At 41.2% G+C, this 18,126-nt stretch overlaps 1 protein-coding gene and 1 pseudogene across 2 annotated transcripts; both read right to left on the bottom strand.

The window, feature by feature from the left end:
* Positions 1-1,265: 1,265 nt before the first annotated feature.
* Positions 1,266-17,386, bottom strand: wdr17 (WD repeat domain 17). 2 transcript variants are annotated; one of them, XM_044017925.1, is made up of 32 exons: positions 17,285-17,386; positions 16,769-16,897; positions 15,608-15,791; positions 15,263-15,493; positions 14,836-14,946; positions 14,434-14,574; positions 14,239-14,361; positions 12,911-13,095; positions 12,654-12,822; positions 12,494-12,585; positions 12,245-12,327; positions 11,334-11,420; positions 11,074-11,238; positions 10,858-10,973; positions 10,638-10,724; positions 10,405-10,554; positions 9,941-10,071; positions 9,091-9,216; positions 8,460-8,615; positions 6,191-6,255; positions 5,954-6,086; positions 5,767-5,855; positions 5,407-5,506; positions 5,083-5,222; positions 4,366-4,477; positions 4,105-4,246; positions 3,145-3,247; positions 2,908-3,009; positions 2,654-2,755; positions 2,491-2,558; positions 2,011-2,108; positions 1,266-1,598 (listed from the first exon to the last, which is right to left on the bottom strand). In XM_044017925.1, exons 2-32 carry the CDS (start codon positions 16,889-16,891, stop codon positions 1,479-1,481), a joined length of 3,834 nt encoding a protein of 1,277 aa, XP_043873860.1. In that variant the 5' UTR covers positions 16,892-16,897; positions 17,285-17,386; the 3' UTR covers positions 1,266-1,478. The 2 variants fall into 2 exon arrangements, with proteins under 2 accessions (XP_043873860.1, XP_043873859.1); XM_044017924.1 differs by having other exon boundaries at positions 14,239-14,574.
* Positions 6,862-7,008, bottom strand: LOC122762743 (annotated as a pseudogene).
* Positions 17,387-18,126: the final 740 nt, after the last annotated feature.

The following is an 18,126-nucleotide window of genomic DNA, read 5'->3' as shown; positions in this document are numbered from 1 at the left end:
TGTGTCGTCTATTGATGTCTGTTTTCTAAAGGTCGTATGAAATCACTGTCATAAAAGACGTGAGTGCGTATTTCATCTGTGGTTTATACGATCGGATGCTTTTGTCACGATTCCATTTGAATTGCAATTTGATCTTGTGGAGAATATTCTTTAAACATTTCTTTATGAAATCGAACCTGTGGAGAACCACAGGGTTCTATCCTCGGTCGGTTTACGTTCAAACTGAATGTCTGAAGTTTATGCTGACGACACACGTTTATTTCTCCCTTAACCCCAATGACTCCAATTCACAGCCAGGAAGGCCGGCAGTTAAGGGGAAACTTAAGGGAAATATAACACTTCTTACTAATGTTAAATTACACATACGTAAAGTTTTACTGTGTTTTCAGACACACGACTTCGACAAAGTTAAGATTCCCTTACGTTTCCCCTTAATTGCCAACTAGGATGCTGTGGATCGTCAAATACTTCTTTTTCTCTGAATATTTTGACTTTTTTCTCTGAATATTTTGAATTTGACTACTTTGACTTAAAATGACTAAAGTTTGGAGACGATCGGTGAATGTACGGCAAAGTTAGTCACTTCCCAATTTGCGGCGAATGGTCGGAAATCGCTAAAATTCCGATGGTTGCCATGGCCACGCCCTTTTGCATCTGCAAGACCGTTTTTCAGGTCTTGCAGATTCGTTTTCAAAAAACAAATCCGCTTCAGTTACACACTTGACATAGGCCATTATCTTAAAGGGGTAAAATCACATGATCTGATCAACTGAGGATGTAGGCGATTTTACCATATGGTGGCCGGTGTGATGGGGAGATGACTTAGGCAAAAAAAACTATTTTGACAAAAAATGACTTTTATGTCTTTTAATGGCGATTATTTTAACAGTGTGACAATTTGGTAATTTATCATCTTTGATGTGTCATGTACAAATTGACGTATTTGTATAAACGTTGCTACGATTATCACACTCACCAAGATCACCAAGATGGATTTTTTGTTCGTCTTGGTCTGCGACATGTTTCCACCAAGTTTTGTGGAATTTGGTGTAACTTGTCCTACCTTTGGGGGCACTACTGAGCCATTTTGCACCACTTTTACATATTAAACTCATTTTATTCAAATTCTCCGCCAATCTGATTTGCGTGCTAATTTTTGTCCGTTTTCACCAGCGTTTGGTTAGTCCCAAAAATGCGATCTTTCCATTATTACCACTATTTCTTTTGTTTACTTTTTTGCTGGTATCATTTGTTTTTTGAGCAAAGTAAGATTTTTGTTGTGTTTCTTTACTGTGCAAACGACAATAAACACTTTAAATCTTGAATCTAATCATGTATTTTTTGTATCGACAAACACTTGATGCTAAAATCCAGTTGATGCTGAAGCACAAAAATGTAAGTTTCTGTTCATTTGACATAAAATTTTCCATATATAAATTTTATCCTCTGGCATTTTGTACTTCCCGTCTGTGTGTGTGTTAGAAGGGGTTGATGCGGACTCCGGTTCCGAGCGGAGAGTACGGGTTCACTTTAGCCCACATCAGCGCGTCGTTCAGGGAAATCGCAGATTTTCCGTCTTCCAACAAAAAAACTGGACCCTGTGAAAAAAAAACAACTCTAAATACAAACATCCAATAATGTCAAATTAATAATCATTTTATTATTATTCTACTTAATGTAACCCAACTATCAAATGTTGATTTATTCATGTTTTTTTCTCTTACAGCAAACAAATAAACACATGAAATCTTTTATTTGGGGTTTGTTTTTTTTTTGTTTATATGATCAAATAAAATCAATAAATAGGACAAACAATAAAAAACATCAATTATCTTAATTTTGGTTGAGATTCTTTGATTTAAAAATCGCAACATTTTCATAAACCTGAACGGAAACGGACGTAAATAATTATCTGTACAGTTCAGTTCAGATTAGTGAGATACAATTTTTGTTTTATTTCTTTTTGAAAACTAAATTTTAAATGAAATAACGTGAGGGACGGACACGGACCTGTATCCTCTGGCCAGTGAAGCAGGACAGTTGGACGTCAGAGTGACTCGGCAGATTTGAGCCGGTCACATAATCAGCTCCACTCAGCACTGACGACGCTGAAACACAGAACACTGTTCATCCATTCATCCATTCATTCCACTCGCTCTCTCACAGCAAAACTCAGAGAGAAAATCAGTGATTTTAGCTGCTGGTCCTCTGCAGCCTCGTGTGGTCACTTTGAACTTAGTGATGGAGGCAGCAGTGGATCAACAGTTCTTGTGTGTGTGATGTTAAAATCACTGACTTTCTCTGTGGATTTTGGTGTGGGAGAGTGAGTGGTTTACAAACTTCAGTCTCACAGTGAGATAAAGACGTGATCATGTGACGCAGACATCATAGAGTTTAGTTCAATCAGTTTCAGCCATGTGATTCTAAATAATGTGTATTCTTCTTCTTATTATTATTTATTTTAGTATAAGATCAGAGTTTGGTTGTTACCAGAGTCTGACGACTGAATTCTTCTCCGTAGACAGTTGAACTCTTCTCTCTGACTCTCTGATGGAGGACTGAGCAGGACACACACACACACGTTTGTATAAAGTCGTATTCATTTTTGTCGTTGTTGTGTTGTGTATAAAGTGGTTGTTGTTGTGTTGTGTACTTGTTGTTGTTGTGTTGTGTACACGCTCTCCAGGCGTCGAGCTCCACACTCAGCTGCTCGATCTTCAGAGGAACACACACCTCCCTGCGCTTCAACAGCTGACTGAGAAAAACAATCATTTGTTACATTTTAGACGCATTGATACAAAAATCTGTTTCATTGACACATTTTATGACACAGTGTAAACATGAAACAAAAATGTGTTTACATGCATTGAACACTAGGGGGCGGAGTCCATAAACAGCTGTGTTTACCTGGTGTATTCATAGAGCGCAGGGACGATGCTGGAGTACTGACGTCTGATGGCGAGCAAACCTCCGACATAACCACACAAGATCAACAGCTCACTGCGAGCTCTGCGCACGCGCGCACGCACACACGCACACGCACACACACACACACACACACACACACACACACACACGCGCGTGTGTGAGCTTGTGAAAACATGAGGATTACAGAGGTAAAAGTTAATGAAGACGTGTTTTTACTGCGTCATCTTGTTCATCATGAGACGATCAGTCCTGATGTAACTCATCAGGTCCAAGATCGGCTGTACTCTGTCCACCGTCCAATCAGATCCACTCAGCTGCTCTGGAGACACATTATCATTATTATTATTATTATCTTTATAATTATTATTATCATTATTATTTCTTTATTATCATAATTATTATTATTTTCATCAGTATTATCATTATCATTATTTCTTTATTATTATCATTGTTATCAGTATTATCATTATCATTATTTCTTTATTATTATCATTGTTATCAGTATTATCATTATTATTATCAGTATTATCTTTATTTTTATTATTATCATTATTATTATTATTATTATTATTATCATCAGTATTATTACACTCTGTCACACTCAGTGTTGCAGGATCAAGATCCAGTTTTCGAGGCTATCCATATCATACATATCATCACCATTATTATTGTGCTATAATTATCGATATGATACGATATTCGTATATTTTTTATCAACACGCTTTATAAAGTGTTTATAAATGACACTGTATTGCTATTACATTGTATATATGTAATCATTGACTGTATAAACTTGTAACTTGATACAGTTGTTGTGTATCTGCTCCTGGTCTCTCTTCTGTCTCTACCTAGATGACCGCACATCTCTGAGTCTGGTTCTGGCAGAGATTTCTTCTTCCTGTTAAGAGGGAGTTTTTACTCTCCACTGATGCCTAGTGTTTGCTTGTTATATGATGTACATTCTAGTTAGCTTAGAGAGACAGATGTTAGTTAGCTTAGCTCTATCTATCTAGCTATATATGCATGTTAGCTTAGAGAGACAGATGCTAATTAGCTTAGATAGACAGATGCTAGTAAGCTTAGATAGATATATTCTAGTTAGCGTAGATAGATAGACAGTCAGTCAGACAGACAGACAGACAGATAGACCAAGTGTTCGAGAAGCCCTTCTCTAACCTTTGACGTGATTGATCCCAACCTGCAGCGCGAGCTCGGGCTCGGGGCCGAGCAGGTGATATTTAACGGCCGAGAACAAATCTCCGACACACACCGCTGATTCTGCCAAAGACGAACACTCGTCTGAGGACGGGAGTCCACACTGGACAGACAGAAGACACACACACACACACACACACACACACACATGACTGATCGTCCATGGCGATGTGAGGACGTGAGGACATGAGGACGTGAGGACATGAGGACGTGAGGACTCACTCTGTCGTGTAACTGCTGGATCTCTGCAGACGTCCCCGGGTAAAACGCACACAGTTCAGCCAGAAACACGCGATTGTCAGGGATCATGTGAAGGAGCTCAGCTGACAGTTCCCTGAACAAACACCAGGGGGGGACACAAACACTGAGTTTTACACAGCCACCATCACCCTCTACAGGAAGGACAGTATGAAACAGCTGCTGATGCAGTGACGTCACTTTAAATTCATGTTTATTTTGAGAATTTTTACGTCTATTTTAACAAAGTGAAGTGAAGTGAATTTATTTTATATATTATATTATTATATTCTTTTATATTATATTTAAAATGTTTCGTTGTTGTTTTAATTAAGACCACTGGTGAACATGCCTGCATGTTTAAAAAATAAAACAGCACCGACACGGCATCAACATGCCTGGATATGTTGATGCCACTCGGAGAGTGCCACTCAAAGCGTGGGAAAAAAGTTGTTTTCTATTTATTTTAATGAAGAAGAAAAAAACCATCAGCAACATTTTTGAATATTTTGAACTGTATAAAAAATATTTAAATTAGAGAAAGATGTTTTTAAGTTTAAATGTTTTTACATTTGTGCTGAATTTAGATTTCTATTTATTTTAATGGGGTGAAAAAAATACAAAAATGTTGAATATTTGGGGAAATCATAAAATATTTAAATGAATCAAAATGAATTGACCAATTGAGCGGCAGAGACGCACCATGTGGGCGTGGCCATGTACTTCCTGGCTAACAGTTGGAGACAGTACGCCGTGTTCTGAGTGGCAGCTTCACCGAGGACGATGCCGACGCACGCCGCCAACTCCAGCTCGTTTCCCCGGATCAAACTACACATGGCCAGCTGCGCACACGCACACGCACATGCACACACACACACACACACACACACCAACACTTATTGTCAAAGTTGAAAGAAAAGGTTTGCCCTGAATGTTAGGAAGGACTCTGTCCTCGTCTCTGTAGGAGACTTGGAAGGATCCTTGATCGATGACCTTTGTGATCCCTCTGGTCAGGTGTGTGTTTACCTGGATGTTGTCCACAGCAAGGTGACAACATGCAGCTAACACGGAGCGTCCGTCCTGGAAGTAGCACTCTGCCAGTTCCTGACACACCTTGTGAAGCAAACTGAAGAAAAAGAGCAAAAGGTCAAAGGTCGTAATGAATTTTTATCAATTCTGTATTTTCAGTTCTGAATTTTCAATTTTTATCAATTCTGACTTTTTTTTCAATTCTGAATTTCTTTTTTCTTGTTTACTGATTTAAATATTGAAAATAATATTAGTTTTAACATAACAGTCTGCAACATTGGATTTTTCACTTTTAGAGTTTGGGAAACAAACTTAACTTTTGTGACAGAAAATGATCATTTGTCAAGTGTCTGTTACCTCTGGTACTGTTGTATGTTCTCCACATCATATGTCGTGTGGTTGACAGAAGAACTTTGAGGTTCACGTATGTTTCCTTCACACGCTCCCTGGAAGAAGAAGAAGAAGAAGAAGAAGAAGAAGAAGCTCATCATCTGTGTTTTAGCTCATGGTGTCGTCTTGTTGATTTCAAATCTAATTCCAGCACCTGTGCGATGAGTAAGGCCTCCAGCAGTTGTCCTCTGCCACTGAAGAACGTGACCAGTTTCTTTACGTCTCCTGTCGCGATACAGTTTGGGATGGCGTCGTCGTTGTCTTCAGCCATCAGCTGATCGGCTCTCCTGGAAAACAAAGTAAAAACTCTTTGTTTTTTCCTCCTTCATTAGTTTGTTTTTCAGTTCATTTTAAATTGTGATAATATTACAGACAAAGCTGTGAAGTTCACCTCTGCATGAGTTTCTTCCAGTACTTCATGGAAACACCTGGAGCCACAGACAGAGCTTTTTCCCACTGAGACACAAACAAACACCGTGATGTTTACTTTGTGAAAAATTCAATGTAAATAAAAAGTTTGTATGAAAGTGCAAGTCCACACTAGGTGATTCCCCAATCTTTTCTAGTTGAGCTGGTTAGTGTTTGGCCGTTTCTCAATACTCAAGTAAGCAAGTATGTACTTGCTTAGTTGGGAAGTATATACTTGAGAAGTACGCTGGGAGTATATACTTGCCAAGTACGGGAGTACACAAGTATGTGGTTTGTTTCTCAATACTCAAGTATGCAAGTATGTATGTATTGTTCTGCAGCCTCATTAAATGAACATATGAAATACTTTTAATAAATGCATATATATGTTGTTATTATTTTTACATTTTCAATATTTAACTTCATTTATTAATTCATTTCTATTAAAATATACAATACAAATAATACAATGTGGAAAATAGATATATTACAGCATTGTAGAGTAGTATATGTGTACATATAAAGTTAGTTAGTTTCTTTTATTAATCCCCTTAGGGAAAGTATTCCTCTGCATTTTGATCCATCCTAGAACTAGGAGCAGTGGGCTGTCACACTGACCCTCTGGTTACAAGTCAAGTTCCCTTTCCACTTGGCCACGGGCTGCCCTAAAAAAAATTATGCAGTCGAGATTCCCACATTTGGGGAATTCGCAGGGGTCAGCACAACCGGAGTGCAATGGCCGAGCCTCGCCCTGGGTGAACCACCTTCTTGATCATGGTGTCTCCCCTGCCAGGTAAGTATGTATATGTATATGTATATATATATATCTATATATATATAGATATATATATACACACATATATACATACATATACACACATATATATATACACACACATATATATATGTGTGTGTATATATATATATGTGTGTATATGTATGTATATATGTGTGTATATATATATCTATATATATATAGATATATATACACACACATACATACACATATATATATACATACATACATACACACATATGACGTGTGCAAATATATACTACTCTACATATCTAATATTTACATATATTTAAATACAGATACAATGACCGTGCGACTTTAATATAAATCTAACATTCAAACTTAAAATTAAAAAAAAATTAATAATAGAGGAACTTTCAAACTGTCAGTTCAAAACGTTTCCATTAAAAACAAAATAACACGTCAACAACAAATCTATGGATCACACCGAGCATCTAATGAGCCAGCGGATCATTTCATCAGGACAGGCCGAGGTCACGCTGCTCTGTGCCGGGCACAGTGAGCGCCGAGCGTCCGCAGAGGCGGAGCTGATCACCTCCGACAAACGTCGCTGCCAAACTATAAATACGTCATATCTTCATACACAAACCACATGTTTGAATTCTAAATGACTCATTTCTCGCCTCAAATGATGTTAAAACTTTGTCCCGGGACACAGAAAAACATTTATTTCAGATTAATATTTCTATTATCTGCAGCTATGCTCCGCCGAAATGTATTCTGGGATACATGGCCATCCCAAGTACGCTTAAGTCACCTCCGATGCATACTTGGTAAACATGGGCGGAGCGAGAACACTTCCGGGTTTGAGAACCGTCCTCGCTGTTCGCTTACTTGATAATTGGAACAGCACTTGGACTGAGGCTGATGAGGTTTTCACAAGTACGGGAGTACGCAAGTACACACAAGTACGCACAAGTATGGATATTGAGAAACGGCCTTAGTCTGTGTCACATCCATTCACTTCAGAATTCCAAATGTCATGAACAAAAAAATTCCATGTTTTTGTCGCCCCCTACAGCTGCATGTGGACAGTGCACCGCAGCAATCCGGGTTAGTCAAAGAAAAACAAAATAAACCAGAAGTTGATAGACGGTTGATAAAAATCAACCTACCTACCTTCTTTTCTACCTACCTACCTACTTACCTACCTACCTTCCTTCCTACCTTCCTAACTGTCCACCACAGAGACCACGCAGAATTATCGCAGATGTCACGACATCAGCGACACTGTAGTTACGTGACAGCTGATGTGTGGTTATTACTGTAAATCCATTCGCGTCTCTGGATTAAAATCGGATTCATTACAGATAAGATTTGACCACTAAACGTCCATTTTTCAGATAAAATAAGATTTAAGTTAAGACAAAATAAAATAAGATAAGATATAAGTCTTCACACACACACACACACACACACACACACACACACACACCTGTCCCAGCTCCACCATGAGTTCACAGTAGCGTTGAATCTGTCCCAGTCTCAGGTGAATGTCCGCTGCTTCCTTCAGTCGCTCCTCTTTGCTCGGAGTTCCTATTCCTCCTCCAAACTTACACATCTTCACGATGGTCAGCTCCTGAGCCTCCGACTGAAAGACACCACAGAGGACACAGACCACCACCAAAGACCAGATGCAGTCCAGATCTGGATCATCAACAACAACAGAATCATGTTCTTCTCTTTGAGTTCATAACAAACAAATTTAGACAATTTCATTCAAATCCACTCGAAAAAGACAATTCTTCACACTGTGTACAAACTAACCAGTTATGTTAAACTAACCACGCTAACCTAGCCGAGCCCAATATAAGTTAAACTATAACAAGATAACCAAACCTAACCTAGCCCTTTGCTAAACAATCCAACATTAACCTAAGCTAACCAAACCTAGTTTAAGTTGACATGTTACAAACAAACCTAGCCCTTTGCTAGTCCCTTACTTCCCTTTCACAACATAATGACCATGTTTTTACTATCGTTTCATCCACAGTGTAAGGTTTAAGGCTGGATTAAGCTCATTGATCCAGGGATTTGATAGGCTGCCTGTGTTTGAGGCGACTGACCGTTTTAAATTTGAGCAGGTGCTTCATGTGCATCACTCCTTTACTGTAGCTGGAGGGCAGCAGTGAGTCGTCCTGCCCGTTAATGACGGACACCAGGTCCCACAGGTTGCTGCTGCCCCCTGGTGGCTGACGGGGGAACAGGAGACACATGAAAAGTGTCCATGAGCACAAAGCAAACACAGAAAATAAAATGAAAAATAAAATGAAAAAGCTGAGATTCTCTCGGTGGTGATTGTTGACATGTTACAGGTCCCCAAAGACTGGGTCGGGACACACAAATGGGTCGCGGGAGATTATTTCTGGGTCCTGTATTTTACCAAATGTTTTAAGAAAACATTCCCATTTTATCTCACCATTACACAGCCGTTAATACCTGGACAGTTTAAAACCCACACAACATCAGTGAGTTCTGGTCTATTGCTGCCTCGTGTGGTCACACTGTGTCACTGAGGTAAATGCTTGTGAAAGGATCACAAAATCAGACTTCACACAACACACTGTTGTGTTGTTGCAATGGAAACGCTAATTTGAACTTAGTGATGGAGGCAGCAGTGGATCAACAACTCCTGTGTGTGTGACGTTATAATCACTGATTTTCTCTAAGGACTTTGGTGTGGGAGAGTGAGTCTGTGTGTGTGTGTGTGTGTGTGTGTGTGTGTGTGTGGGAGAGTGAGTGGTTTACAAAAGTCCGTCTCACAGTGAGATAAAGATGTGAACGTGTCGATATCACAGACTTAGATTTGTATATTTTTACTTGGTCAGCCGTGGGTTAGGCTGATACATATTTCAGCTTTATTTTTTTCCTCATTGTTTTAATAAAGTGAGAATAAATCAAATAGGATGTAGTTACCGAGAAGCACTCTGAGAACCAGCGTAGCCTCTTGGCCCTGATGTCAGTGCTGAGTTTATCCAGCTCCTGTTTGACGTCTCGAGACACTTTACCACAGAGCAGAGGAGGAGATCCAGGAACCATGGCCGTGTCTGCACAGACACAAACATCATCATGACCCCTGCACCCTCTACGGGACAAAATTATTTTGACACGAGAGATCCTTTGTAGCATTCAGTTAGCATCGCCGTCTCCTGATATACATGTAAATGTTTAAATAAAAGGCTGATTCTGGAGTAATGACAAACATTCAAGTGATTGTGTTTTTCAAAATTAAACAAAATCATTTCCCATGACATGTAATGTAATGTAATGTAATTTTCATCCATTCCGTAGGTAGGTAGGTAGGTAGGTAGGAAGGAAGGTAGGTAGGATACATAGCGTCCAGGTAGGTGGGTGGGATACATAGACAGTTGTGTTGTTACCTGTGTTTCCGATGATCTTCTCCCACGGCTGCTCAGTGAGGATGTTGAGCAGCAGAGGAGCCATGAGAGGAGTGAGTGACCACAGTCTCACTGTGCTGTCTCTGCTGCAGGACGCCATGGTGAAGGGACGACTGTGGTGACACGTCAGACCTGCACACACACACACACCACAACACACACACGAACACATGTGTTCATGTTCATGTGTTCATGTTCTGACACTAAAATCTCACCGTAAACATCAGCTCCATGGTCAAAGGCCGTGTCCAGACATGTGCCGTCCCTCGTGTCCCACACTTTGATCGAATAATCCCAAGAACCTGGGAAATAAATCACAATGACACGTGATAAAAACATAGGAAGGAAGGATACATACTAGATAGGTATGATGCATACCAGGTAGGTAGGATACATACTAGGTAGGTAGGAAGAAGTTAGATAGATAAGAATTACCTGAGATGAGGAGATAAGGAACCTCAGTGTTCCACATCAAACCTCTGACTGGAGCTGTGTGTCCACTGAGGACATTGATGCAGGCGTCCTGGGTGTAGTCCCATATACGGACAGTGCTACACACACACACACACACACACACACACAGCTCATTCTGCAGCATATGTAAACAATTGTAACTACACCTTTAAAGTGAGGACAGGAGGACACACTCACCCGTCGTCTGACCCTGAACACAGGATCCCCTCTCTGAGTGGAGACCAGCGGACGTGGAACACTTTAGCTAAGTGTCCACTGAAGACCTTCAGAGGCTGATCAGAGCTCGTGGCCAAGTAATACACACGGACACTTTTGTCCTCACAGCCCGTCGCTATCATGTCCCTGCAGAGACACAGGAGAAGAGACACATGAGACACCTGAGACAGGTGGGAAAGGGGACATAGAACAGAAGACAGGGGACAGCACTGTTGTCTTACTTGTTGTTCTGGCTCCAGTCACAGCCGAACACAGCAGCAGGATGTTTGTACTTGTGCAGAATCTTTCCATCGACAGTGCGAATGATGCTGCGATGAGACATGAAGACAATACGAGACACGCATGAGATTCTCAAAGATAGAAAAGATATAAATGATATAACAGACATCAAAGATAGAAAAGATAGAAAAGCTATAAATGATATAAAAGATATACAAGATTTCAAAGATATAAAAGATATAAATGATATCGAAGATATAAAACATAGAAAAGATATAAGAGATATAAAATGACATAACAGATATAAAATATATCAAAGATAGAAAAGATATACATGATGCAACAGATATCAAAGTTAGAAAAGATATACATGATATAAGATATACAAGATATAACAGATATCAAAGATAGAACAGATATCAAAGATAGAACAGATATAAATGATATAAATGATAACAGATATCCAAGATAGAAAAGATAAAAATGATATAACAGATATCAAAGATAGAAAAGATATAAATGATATCAAAGATATCCAAGATAGAAAAAGATAAAATGATATAACAGATATCAAAGATAGAAAAGATAAAAATGATATAACAGATATCAAAGATAGAACAGATATAAATGATATAACAGATATCCAAGATAGAAAAGATAAAAATGATATAACAGATATCAAAGATAGAAAAGATATAAATGATATAACAGATATCAAAGATAGAAAAGATATAACAGATATCAAAGATATAAAAGATATAAATAATATAACAGATATCAAAGACATAAATATATCCAAGATAGAAAAGATAAAAATGATATAACAGATATCAAAGATATAAAAGATATAAATGATATAACAGATATAAAAGATATAAAAGATAAAAGCTTGTGTTCTGTGATTGACACTTGCCAGAATCCGTCTCCGCTGCATGTGGCAATCCTCTTGGAATCTTTGTGGCTCCACGATATACAGAATATTCCATTCTTGCCGTGCTGCAGGTAAACAGAGAGGTCGTCATTGTCCAGATTTAATCTTAGAGCAGAAAAACATAATCTCACACTAACCCTGAATATTCAAAACTTCTTCCTGGTGTAAAAATGTTGTCACTGACGGTGAACCTCCCTGTCTGCAGGGGGCGCCAGTAAAAGTTAAAGTCACCTCATTGAAGCGAGTGATGATCTTTCCTTTCCTGACGTCCCAGATGAAGGCACCATTCCGAGACGTCGCTCCTGCGATGCAGTTCAGGTCTCCTTCAGAACACAAGGAAACTCATTTAATATTAAATATGAAGAGGACGCTTGTTTCCATGGTGACAAACCTGGAGCCCAGGACAGAGAGTAGACCACGCCCTCGTTGCCAGGCGACGTGTTGACCGCCGTCAGAGTGTTTGTGTCCCAGATCTTGATGGTTCCGTCAAAGCTGGCCGTGGCCAGCAGGTTGGGGTCGTCCGGCTTAAACTTGCAGTCAAAGATGGTTTCGACGTGTCCCTGAAAACACGGAGCAGAGACGCGCTGAGGTGACAAACGTTCTGTCCGTACGTCTGACATCACCACACAGGAACAGGTCGCTCAATACCAGGTCACGCAGGAAATCCCACTTTTTGGCGCCCATGTCGTAGAGCCCCACCCCTCCGTCCATGAAGCAGCACACGGCGTGACCCGGGGGGAGGGAGAAGGAGCAGTTCTGAGACAGAGTGGGCGGAGGCACGGCCTCACTGGTAGAGCTGGTGTACTGACTCTTACTGGGAGACGAGTTCTGAGCTGCACAATAACAGATAAGATAGGTAGATAGGTAGGTAGATAGATAGATTTTTGCAAAAGTATTAAAAAAGAAAAAGTGAAACATCACATGGTCATAAGTATTCAGAGCCTTTGCTCAGTATTGAGTAGAAGCTCCTTTTGAGCTAGTTCAGCCATGAGTCTTCTTGGGAATGATGCAACAAGTGTTTCACACCTGGATTTGGGGATCATTACATGTTACATTACATTACATGGAAGAAGTTTGGGATGACCAGAACTCTTCCTAGACCTGGCTGTCACAGCTAAAATAATGAAGGAGTTGCTTCGGAAACAACTCTGTGACCATTCTTCTCCTCTGCCATTCTTCCTTGCAGATCCTCTCCAGTTCTGTCAGGTTGGATGGTGAACCTTGGTGGACAGCCATTTTCAGGTCTCTCCAGAGATGCTCAATTGGTTTAGGTCAGGGCTCTGGCTGGGCCAATCAAGAATGGTCACAGAGTTGTTTCCGAAGCAACTCCTTCATTATTTTAGCTGTGACAGCCAGGTCTAGGAAGAGTTCTGGTCATCCCAAACTTCTTCCATTTAAGGATTATGGAGGCCACTGTGCTCTTAGGAACCTTGAGTGCTGCAGAAATTCTGTTGTAACCTTGGCCAGATCTGTGCCTTGCCACAATTCTGACTCTGAGCTCATTGGGCAGTTCCTTCAACCTCATGATTCTCATTTGCTCTGACATGCACTGTGAGCTGTAAGGTCTTATATAGACAGGTGTGTGCCTTTCCTAATCAAGTCCAATCAGTTTAATTAAACACAGCTGGACTCCAATGAAGGAGCAGAACCATCTCAAGGACAATCAGAAGAAATGGACAGCGTGTGAGTTTTTCTTTTTTAATAAATTTGCAAAAATTTCTACATTTCTGTTTTTTTTCTGTCAAGATGTGGTGCTGAGTGAACATTAATGAAAAATAAAATGAACTTTTTTGATTTTAGCAAATGGCTGCAATGAAACAAAGAGTGAAAAATTTAAAGGGGTCCGAATACTTTCCGTACCCAATGTATATGTATGTATATATATATATGCATATACAGTATATGTATCATATATACATATATATGTATATATGATACGCTGCTGATGAAGATGACGTCATCACACAGGTTTTTACCTTTCTTGGACAGAGGCGAACTGAGCACATGCAGAGCGTGGAAGCCGTTCTTTTTCAGTTTGAAGCTGTCGAGAGGAGTCGAGCGAGACACGTTCCACACCCGCAACACCCCCACCTGAGAGTCTGACCGCACACACAACTTATTCACCTTTGAATCAATGAATAACATTCCACTCTCTGACCAGACGTCTTTACCTCCAGTGATGAACATTCCAGGAGCAGAGGGAACCCAGGCCAGACACTGGACGGACGCAGCAGCCGAGGGGAAGCAGAAGGACGTGACGCAGGTTAGCGCCTCGCTGTCCACCAGCCTGATGCCGTTGTTAAGGTTTGACACTGACAGACAGACGGAGAAAAGTCAAACGTGGACACAGACGAGTGTTAGCAATAACAGTCGCTAACATAAAGCTACATGATATGTACATTTACTGTGAACCAAATATGACAAATTAGTCAAATTAACAGTAGCCAAGCGTTTTTGCTAATGATGCTAGTAGACTGACAAACAGACAGACAGACAGACAAACAGACACAGACACAGACACAGACAGACAAACAGACAGACAGACAGACAGACAGACAAGGATGTTGTCAGACCTAGTAAATAATCCGTGGACAGAGGATCCCACTCCAGAGCGCTGACAGGATCTTCCTCGTCTGTTCCCTCCAACGACTCTGGACGCAGAACATGCTTCTGGTTTTTACTCCCTAAAAAAAAAAAAAAACAAGAGGTCAGAGGTCAAGAGGTTAAACATACTGTCCTCATGAGTGCATTTCCTTTGAAAGACAGCGTTTGATAGGTGGCAGATCATTTATACTTTTATGATTGACAGACACTCAACAGAATTCAAATCCCCACTGAACATGGACATATTTCACTTTGTTCATTTTATTTTCACTTACTTTACTACATTCTTTAAACAACATATAAAGCAGGCGGAGCCATGTTTGACCCCAGAAGACCATCAGGAGGACATCACAAGGGTTAAAATTCCTCTAAATGTGCCTTTAAGTGTCTTCTTACCAGGCTGGAAGATAGACAAACTTCCGTCCGTGTGTCCAAACACCAGTTTCCCCTTCTTGGATGGATGCCACCTGAAGAGACAGATGTCCGACAGGAAGGAGTGAGCTTCTTTATGCACCGTCAGGCCGGGATTCGAACCCCCGTACACCCAGATGTACAGCGGGCCGCGCTGCGACACAAACGCCACGCCGTCGGACGAGTTCCAGCACCAGCTGACCGACGTCGGCACACCTGAGACACCCAGAGGACACGCGGTGAACTGCAGGTCGTCTAAACAACCATACAGCTCCAGTGTGTCCATGGGAGAAGTGTGTGTGTGTGTGTGTGTCTCACATGACCATGTACCTTTGGTGTTGTCCAGGCGAGCCACAGCTCTCTGCTCGCTCACGTTCCACACGATGAGCAGATTATCAGCTGACGCTGAAGCAAACACGTCAGGATTATCTGAACACCAGCTGATGGCTGTGATCGTCTTCTTGTGTTCAGACATGATGGATCTGAGTTTATACTCATTATACTGCTGGTCCAACTGCAACACACACACACACAGTGAGAGAGAGACAAACAAGTGAGACACACACACACACACACACACACACACACACAGAGACACAGTGAGACACACACACAGTGAGACACACACACACAGAGAGACACAGTGAGACACACACACAGTGAGACACAAACACATGCACACAGAGACACACACAGACAGTGAGACACACACAGAGACAGTGAGACACACACAGTGAGACACACACAGTGAGAGAGAGAGACAAACAGTGAGACGCACACACACACAGAGACACAGTGAGACACACACACAGAGAGAGACACAGTGAGACACACACACAGTGAGACACAAACACATACACGAGAGACACAGTGAGACACACACACACACAGAGACAGTGAGACACACACACACAGTGAGACACACACACACAGAGAGACACAGTGAAACACACACACGGACAGTGAGACACACACACAGTGAGACACACACAGTGGGAGAGAGACACACAGTGAGACACACGCACACACACACAGAGACACAGTGAGACAGACACACACAGACAGTGAGACACACACACAGTGAGAGAGAGACACACAGTGAGACAGACACACACAGACAGTGAGACACACACACAGTGAGAGAGAGACACACAGTGATACACACACAGAGAGAGACAATGAGACACACACACAGAGAGAGAGAGAGACACAGGCAGACACACAAACACACAGACACAGTGAGACACACACACACACAGAGACACAGTGAGACACAGAGAGAGATACACACACAGTGAGACACACACACACACACACACACTGACACAGTGAGACACACACACACACAGACACAGTGAGACACACACACAGTGAGACACAGTGAGACACACAAACACAGAGAGACACAGTGAGACACACACAGAGACACAGTGAGAAACAAAGACACACAGAGAGACACAGTGAGACACACACACACACAGTGAGACTCACCTGGTAGATGTAAATGGCTAAAGTAGCACAGTAGGCGAAACGATCTCCACTGGCGGCGCAGACGTCTTTATTCCAGGGCTGACAACCAGCTGCTAGAAGACCTACCTGCTTTACTTTAGACATCCTGACCTACACACACACACACACACACACACACACACAGGTTAGAGAAGATAAGATGATTAAAGACCAATTCATCTGAGCTGTGATTGGCTGAGGACACTGAGGGAGGAGTCAACGAGACTAATGAATGGACAACATTTAAACACTGAGACTGACGTTTCATATGTATATATATATATACATACATATATCTGTTATTGTCCAACAGAGACACTGTCTGTCTGTTATTATTGCTATTAATGCCCTTTATACCATCTTATCATGTATGTGTGTGTCTGTGTGTGTGCGTGTGTGTGTGTGAGCGACAGTCTCACACTGTCACACACACACACACACACACATTAACACACACAGGCGCAGTGTGTGTGTGTGTGTGTGGTCGGTCGGTCGTACCGTCAGGTGTTGACCGGGTCCACGTCCACGGGCGGACGGACAGACGGACAGACGGACAGCTCCCCGGTGCTGAAATGAAACCTGCTGGTCCCTGTTGTCCTCGTGGGGGCAGGGCCTCGAGCGGCGCCGTGATTGGCCCGCGAGCGTCACCTCGCTGCTCGACCATTGGCTGCTCGAGCTGTCAGCGGAGCTTTCAAAGGGGGCACTCTGTGACACAGCGATACCTGGTGGTGGGACTGGAACATTGCAAGTAAACGACAATTCAAGTCTGATTTTACACGTTCACTCACTCACTCACTCACTCACTTACTCAACAAGGTTTGAATTAAAGTCAAAAGTCTTTAAAAAATTATATGTTGAAATTACGTCAAATGTCATTGAAAAAATAATCAATAAGTTGTAAAATACCAGTTGCATCAAGCAATACCCGAACTGGTCACAAGAGGGCGCCAGTCACGTGAATCCAAAAACAATTTAAACGTAGACAGAAATGAAAATTTCAATATAGCACTTTTAGCACTTTATAGTTTGTCATATTTGAAGCACTTACTTAGTTGGAGCTCTTGTTTGAATCCAAATGTTGAAGTGCACTTATTGTGAGTCGTTAAATGACATGTCATGTAATGTACTGTAATGCTGCCTTCACGTGCAGGGTTAGGGTAATTACCATTTGTGAGCGCCCACGTACGAGTTCCCGAGTGGACACAGATAGGACACTTTTTGATATGTCAAGAGGGCGGAGAGTAAGACAAGAATCGACGCGAATGGTATATAATTCACTTATTTTATTTATTTTTAAATAATCAGTAAAGTATTCAATGAATTTACCCGATGGCGGTTAA

Source organism: Solea senegalensis, unplaced genomic scaffold, assembly GCF_019176455.1.
Source record: "Solea senegalensis isolate Sse05_10M unplaced genomic scaffold, IFAPA_SoseM_1 scf7180000016038, whole genome shotgun sequence".
NCBI lineage: Eukaryota > Metazoa > Chordata > Actinopteri > Pleuronectiformes > Soleidae > Solea > Solea senegalensis.
The sequence above is the reverse complement of the archived record's forward strand: the minus strand, read 5'-3'. Positions and strand labels throughout refer to the sequence as shown.

What these genes read in the sequence shown, in the direction of transcription:
- wdr17 (XM_044017924.1), bottom strand. Translation starts at nt 16,891, where the DNA reads ATGTCTAAAGTAAAGCAGGTAGGTCTTCTAGCAGCTGGTTGTCAGCCC. An exon ending in ACACAACACAACAACAACAA is followed by an intron (nt 2,559 to 2,653) that starts GTACACAACACA and finishes TGTCCTGCTCAG; the next exon opens with TCCTCCATCAGAGAGTCAGA. An exon ending in AATTCAGTCGTCAGACTCTG is followed by an intron (nt 2,109 to 2,490) that starts GTAACAACCAAA and finishes TCTGTGTTTCAG; the next exon opens with CGTCGTCAGTGCTGAGTGGA.